Here is a 7,225-nt window from a genome sequence, read left to right as displayed (position 1 = left end):
AAAAAACTTACAGCAAAATTGTTATAAACATCAGCAAGATTAGCATAGAGCAAAGTCAAGGATCCTTAGCATCAAACCACACAGCAGGACCACTGAACCTAAAAATGCCCTCATGCATGAAGAAAAAGCTCCTTTGGGAGACAATTCATTGAAAGGGGGCCAGGAACACCCACCAGTGAATCAGTGGATGTTGCACTTCTCTCCCTAATGCCATCCCCTGTCAGCACTGGGGGATAATGAGAGAAGTCAGACTGACCTTGGCTGCTACAGGTCAGATACAGAAGTCCCATGTGGCTTCGTTTCCACCCCTGCCGCCGCAGAGATCAGAGTGGGCCCAACTCCTATGCCAGCAAGCACCAGTGAGCTATAGAGCATACAGCCATTTGACAGCACTGAGCACAATCTCCAGCTATTTCATCCCCTCCCTCACTGCTGCTTCCCTGCTGGGCTTCGTTAGTGTCAGCAGAATGTGATAAATGTGCCTGACAAATCTAATATTAAAATTTTGCCATCAAAACCCAATGCTCCAGAAACACCTACGACCTGCTACTAAATGCCAGCCTGCTGCCCTCCTTGTCCTCAGGTGGCCTAGGCCAACTTCTTGCCCCAGAGGGCAAAAGAGGAAAATATCCCCTCTTCAACCCTATCAAAGAGATCAGTGAGCATTAGTGAGAGCAGGACAGATCGGGCAAAGGCAAAATGCATTCTTGTGCCCCCAGAAAAGAGTGGTGACAGCACTGAATCTACCCTCTTACTGGCCTTTACAGTCCCGCAGAAGGTGCTGTTGGACAGGAAGAGAGAGGAAACGTGTGCAGTGGGCCACTGTGGGATGAGCAGCTTGCAAGGAAAGTTCCTTCCAAGTGACCCAATAGTGAAGGTTTGGTTTATTCCCCACGGATGGGCTATCACAGACACCAGGAGATCAGAGTTCCTCTCAGTACACAGTCCCAGCCATCTCTGAGGTAGGGACCAAATTCTCCTCCGGATTTTGCTGGTGCAGATCCAGTGGATATATTCCAGCTTTACAACAGGTAAGTGAGCTCAACAGCCTCTGTGCCAGGTCCTTTTTCTGTAGAAAGAACTGCTGCTGCAGATCCCCCTGTGCCCCCTCCTGCAACAGGGCCTTGCTGTCAGCACGTAACCTAAGGTGAAGGCAATGAAGTGCCAGAAGAGCAAGCAGAGCACCTGCAGCCCGGTAATTACCAGCCGAGCCTGGGCTCATGATGATGCTGTGCACTGAACCCTGCCTCAGCTCATCCACTAGATCACTCATGAGAGGGCAAGGGAGGGGGACAACCGGGAAAATGCTTGGATACCACAGCTAAATGTTAATGTGTCATAACGGGGGGCCCCCGGTGCCAGCTTCCATCAAGAACTTGGCGATCCAGCTTTGACGAAAGCGCTACAAACACGTCACTGCCCTTTCAGCCAGCTGCAGTGAGCCAGGAAATGCTGGCCTGAGCAACGGGGAAGGAGGGGGAGGCCGAAAGGGGTCACTGAGCTAGGAAAGAGGAGGATAATGAGCTACTGGTGCAGTGCTCTGATGGCACCTATCTAAGCATGCCATACGCTATCAACTTCAGAGCTCGGCTTCCTCACAGCAGCCTGTAGGGATGAGGCAGATATATCCCCAGAGGAATAGTACGCCGTAACCCTACTGTTTTAATAAGAAATAAGATCTCTGCTGGTACAGGAGAAATATCTCAGTAAGCTAGGAAACAATTTACTGTTGGAGAGCAGCAACACACGCCAACCTGCCTTCTTCCACCCTATATGGAGGATTTGCCATACAAATGAACATTCAAATCACTTCAGAAATGGGCATGAAGCCGTTTCCTGTCTCCTAAATATTACTTACTGTCCTCAGAGGTTCCTACCTTCTCACAGGCTGAAGTTTGTTGTTGAAGTCCCAATCTAACTGCGCCATCCCAACGGCAATTTTTGAAATTGCTGTGAATATTCAGACACTGAGTTTCCATGTTACTCTGAGTCCTGAGATCCAGAATGTAAAGCAGAGACTTTTGCTGGATGGCTTTCTGTTTCTAACTACTTCTTCTCACTGCACTAAAATTGATTTGAACCCAGCCGTTGACTAGATGCGCTGAAGCTGTCCTCATTGTCTAGGTTATGCAGAACTCTGTGAAATGCACTCACGTTGAGTGTCATTGTTTTGGGAGATGGAACATCCTTTTGTTCTGCTTACGGACAGCATCCAGCTGCAATGCATTGAGATGAGAGACAATGACATGAGTCGTAACAAGGAAAATTCCAACTAGATATTAGGAAATAATTTTTTCTTGAAGATTTTTCAAAACAACTTGACAAGGCACTGAGCAATTTGATGTAAGTTGGCCTGCTTTTAGCGCAAGGTTGTACCACAAACCTCCACAAGTCCTTTCCAACCTTAATCATTCTGATTTTACCAACATAGGCATAGATGAGGACTGTGCTAGTGTATATATTTCCAACAGTTACCAGAAAGACAATTCATAAGTCCTCCAAAACAAGTTCAAAGATCTTGAGTTCAAGAAGATTTATTATCTACATATATGCAGACTTGCAACAAGCCAATCAAACCAACAAAACAACCCTAGGCTTTTTCAGAGGAGAATAGATGAGCCTGAAACTCCCCTGACCTTCTCTTACTGTCTTGTTACTCTGCAAAGTATACACCTCAAACCTCTGAAATGATGATTTCATTTTCTAATAAGATTCAGATCAAACATGGTTTTAATCAACATCAAGAAAATCCCAATAACGTAACAACATCAGACCTCCCTTTCTTTCATAGAGGGATATTTATAAGCTGTCTCCATTTCTAGAGACATATAACAATTATGTCTTAAACTGATCTGCAGATGAAAAAACACTGAAAACATTAAACCCGCTGGCACATCACAGAATTATTTTTTCCAACCTTTTAGTACCAACAGGACTCTTAACCTCAGAGATCAGATGAAAAGTGCCAGATGGTCCTTCATTTCCATTTCCTCCATACAGATCCAGCTTAATGGCCTTTAACTTTCTGCATCACATGTGTGCAAAAACGCAGTGAAAGATCAAGATGTATTACTGCATACTCCAGAACATTTCCATTTTTCAGTGGGGCCAAATTTCAAGCCCCTACAAAACATGCAACTTAACAGATTTTATTGCTGCTCTTCTCCACTGCCCCCAAAGCAGAAAAAGGGTCATTTTTTGGTATGGAACCTAGTAAAAAACTCATTAGAACAGAGGGGGGACTTGGAGAATCAGTTATCTATATACATCTTCATCAGGGCACCCACACATCTCCCAGGTGCTTTTACAGTAGAGGGAGGTCTAGCCTGCAGCAGTGATTTAAATACCCTCAAGACCCTGGCTAAGAATTGATTAAGTTTATGCTGTTCCCCTAACATTTCACAGAATTAATTTTGTTTGAAGCTGGTGCTTCAATTCTTTTAAACAAATTAAAAAAAAAAAACACCACACAAAAGAAACCCACAATGAAAAAACCCTTCAAATACACGTTCTGATCCTGCAGCTTTTTAATGTCCCTGTAACTGTACATGTGGTAAGAAAGATGACGGAGCTGTGCCTCCTTTCAGACTAATTTCAGATTTAATAGAAATTGTGTGTGATAAACCGAGAAAGAACACATAGAGGAAATGTTTTAAGCTGGATCCAGGTGAAAAAAAGAATTTCTTCCTCACCTTAAGTCATGTAGAAGCTTTCTGTGCATGTCAGCCTGGTTTCAGTCATACTCCCTGTCACTCAGGCCAGTAACTAATGCAACTTCCTTGTCATATTTTTAGGACCTGGATTTCCCTTCTTCTCCATATCACTCTCTTTCATCTCATAGGTTACTAATGTTATATTACTATGTTAGTAATAACACTTAGTTCTTACATTGTGTGTTTTATGAGACCCTCCCACATCCCTCTGATTTGGTACTTCACAGTGACAAAGAAGCCAGGTGAATGTGTAGCGGGTACAATTCGTTTCCTGTCTCACTTCGTACTTCTCTCACAATTATTTTTCTCTGGGTGGAAAGGAAAGGTTTAGCAGTCAACCCAAGGACCACTGAGCTAAGCAAGCTGACATATGTAAGTGGCACCAAGACAGCAGGCTGCCGAGACCTTCAAATTCACGGCAACAGAATGATGCTGCATTGCTTAAGTGCAAAATGCTCCTTTTATTCGCCATCAGAAAAGAGAACTATTTCCTCCCTCCTCCTCCTCCTCCTGGGAGAATGAAAACAGATCAGAACCTCAAACCAATCCTTGCACTGGCAGGAACTCAAAAGGTAGACTTGGGAGGGGTTGGAGGAAGATATAAAGGCTGGTAGCTGGAGACACAGAGCAACACTGAACTGGAGAGACTTAAGGGGAGGAGGAATCAGAGACACTAAAAGATGAAGATGAACCTGAAACTTCTTCTTTGCCCTGGATTCCTTCTGCTGCTTATTGTCAGTCAAAACCAGGCAAGGGCCAGGCCCATTTCCAGCTTACAGGTAAGTGACTGGCTGCTCAATAGAACTCAAAGAAGCTGATGCTTCTTTAGGACTTAGGCACTTCAGATTAGCTCCGTTTCTTCCAACCCCAGCTAAAGCAGTAGGAGACACTCAAAGAGATCATGACAGCAGGAACCCTGAGGTGGGCAGACACAGACTTATTTAATGGAGGGAAACTAATCAATTACTGGATTTAAATTTCTGATCACATGAGGCAAATGTTTTTTCCTGTGCGGCCAATTTGGGGATTGCAGATTTAGGGTCATCCTGTGACTGAGTGAAGCAATAAACTTTTTGAAGTAAAAGGAATTTTTCTGGAAGGACTCCGATCTAGAGTCCTAGAGCAGTCACTGGCACGCTCCTCCCTGAAGCCCCTGGTTTAAGCTGAAAAAGGCATTAATGGGTTGTACCTGCATGATCTCCTCCTCAGCTGACTAGTGCAGTAATGCAGTCCCTGCTTGCGAGTCCCAGAGGTAGAACATGAGAAAAAGAGAAAGCATGTGTGTCTGTGTGTATTTGTGTGCGCAGGAATTCCATGTTGTAAGGAAAACACATTTCAGCTACCTGATTAGGGATCTGGTTTTCCCAAATATGAAGTAACCTCCTAATCTGTAAAGAAATAAATAATCCTTCTAGCACCAATTTCAGTATGTCTGCTGTCAGTGCATCGCTTCTCTTCTTATTCCAAGGTATCAACCATTTTTTCTTGTTCCTTATTCACTCTTGACCAAGCCTCTTTTATTGCCTTTCACAATTTTTCCCATACCCCAGATCCCCAGCTCCAAGAAAGACTTAACTGGCAGTTTGTCAGCTCGGAACTATAGAACACAGTAACAGCACAGAGCCTTAGAGCATTTTGAGAGAGCATACAGTGTTAGCTCAGAGCAGCTTGGTAAGCCAGAAGTAACTAAAGATAACCATCACCAGCTTCAGAAATCACTTCAGTACTTTAATCTTTTGATAAATGTTCAAAATAAGTTTCTCCGAACTTAGCACTGAGCATGGCTTATACAAAAATAATGACAGAGTTCCCAGAACCCCTTCTTTTTCCCCCTCCCCACCATCTACCTTTCCCTTTTTTCAGAGTCTGTCCAAACTGTTAGATGAGGACCTGGAGCCTCCCCTGGTCTCAGAAGAGAGGGACCATGAGCGAGACGACATGATCCCAACAGGTGCCTTTAATCAGCAAGACGCTGAATTCCAGTGGACACGAAACACCAAGGACCAGCCTGAGAGCATGTCCATGGGTGATAGTGCTGTCCAGAGGTTCTTCAGTGACCTCCTAAGTTTACCCCGTAGATATCGAGGCAGAAGCAAAAAGGGTCTCTCCAGGGGCTGTTTTGGTGTCAAGCTGGACAGAATTGGGTCACTGAGTGGACTGGGATGTTAACTGCTTACTATGGTAAGAGAAAGCCAGAGGCAAGCGGTCTGTGTGTTCATGTATAACTTGCATAAATATGCAGGACAGCAGATTTAATTCAGCTTTAAGGAAACGGTGCCTTAAAGTAACTTTTACCCTCCTGTTGCAAACACAGTTTACTAATTTTACCCTCCTCAGAATTCAGTCATCAGATGTATACTTAAAACCTGTGAATGCCACATCTCTGCATTACCTGTTTTCACTCCTTTCTCCAAGTCAGCTGTATGCATTTCATCTTGTCACAGCAGCCAGATCAGAGAGGTTTTCACCAGCTCCCCAGGGATGCTTGTGTCAATCCAAAGAAACTCTGAGCAGAACAGTGGAGCTAAACCTGGCCCTAGAACAGTAAGAGATCAGTTATTTCCATGCGTGAAATCCTGCCCGTTTCTCTTTCTTTTACTTATTCTTCTGCTTTCTTGACAGGACTGACTTCAAGGTTTCAAAGGACCTGTTGCCTTTCAGTGAGATATTCAGCCCTTATTCACATTGGCTTCACCAATCCACCTACTACGTGATGTACTGAGCAAATTGCACCCCACCTCTCCCCTGAATTACTTGGCCAGTAGAATTCACCATTGCTGTACTGCCTATTTGTATCACAGTAATAATTTGTGAACATCTATCTGAAATTTAATTATAAAAACCATTTGTACTGTTTGTGCACTAAATGTATAAATAAACAAGTCTTACTATGTCACAGATAATTAACTGTTTTCCATAATTTGGTGAATTTGCTTCAAGCCTTTGCTGTGATTCTTTCATATCATTCCTGAAACTGAAGCAGTGCTCCAGTTTGCAGTTACACACAATCCACTAGAATTCAGAAGCATTTCAGAGGGCTGCTTTCTGGTAAAAAGGACTTTTTAGCTGCTGTTAAAAAAAAAAAATAAAAAGGACATACAGTCAAACAAGCCCTTCTTTTTACCAAAAGAACCTTTCTGAAGGCATTACTATCTAAACATATATATATAACAGGAACAAGACTGACATAGCCATCTTCACAAAAGAGTCATCAGAAACCAGGACAGAAAGCCCCAAGTCTTTGACCACCACAATTTGAACTAAAAGGGTAGCTGTCTCAGCTGACATCAGTAGAAAGCTGTTACTCTGCATTTGGATCTGCCACTGACAGAGGAAAACAATTGTTTCTTACTAGTATATCTCGTCAGAAAAAAAAGCTACCCTTCTTTGAAGAAAGTTCAAGGGCACCCTACTCTTCCATAGGCAGATAGAGATATTGCAAAGCATTTTTCCACAAAAAAGTAAAGTCAAGATTATACAAAAAACTGTATTTGACTATTCTATTTTTTAAG

The 7,225-nt window shown here is 43.3% G+C and overlaps 1 protein-coding gene across 1 annotated transcript; it reads left to right on the top strand.

The window, feature by feature from the left end:
• The first annotated feature begins 4,399 nt into the window (after positions 1–4,399).
• Positions 4,400–5,882, top strand: NPPC (natriuretic peptide C). The gene is made up of 2 exons (XM_010294093.1): positions 4,400–4,492; positions 5,577–5,882. Exons 1-2 carry the CDS (start codon positions 4,400–4,402, stop codon positions 5,880–5,882), a joined length of 399 nt encoding a protein of 132 aa, XP_010292395.1.
• The last annotated feature ends 1,343 nt before the right edge of the window (positions 5,883–7,225 follow it).

The sequence above is a fragment of the Phaethon lepturus genome, unplaced genomic scaffold (genome assembly GCF_000687285.1).
Source record: "Phaethon lepturus isolate BGI_N335 unplaced genomic scaffold, ASM68728v1 scaffold30659, whole genome shotgun sequence".
NCBI lineage: Eukaryota > Metazoa > Chordata > Aves > Phaethontiformes > Phaethontidae > Phaethon > Phaethon lepturus.
Note: the sequence above shows the minus strand (reverse complement) of the source record. Positions and strands in the feature narration are given on the sequence as shown.

Excerpts from the sequence above, each read along its gene's own strand:
- NPPC (XM_010294093.1), top strand. The coding sequence starts at position 4,400 with ATGAACCTGAAACTTCTTCTTTGCCCTGGATTCCTTCTGCTGCTTATT. Across the intron at positions 4,493-5,576 it reads GGCCCATTTCCAGCTTACAG|AGTCTGTCCAAACTGTTAGA; the intron begins GTAAGTGACTGG and ends CCCTTTTTTCAG.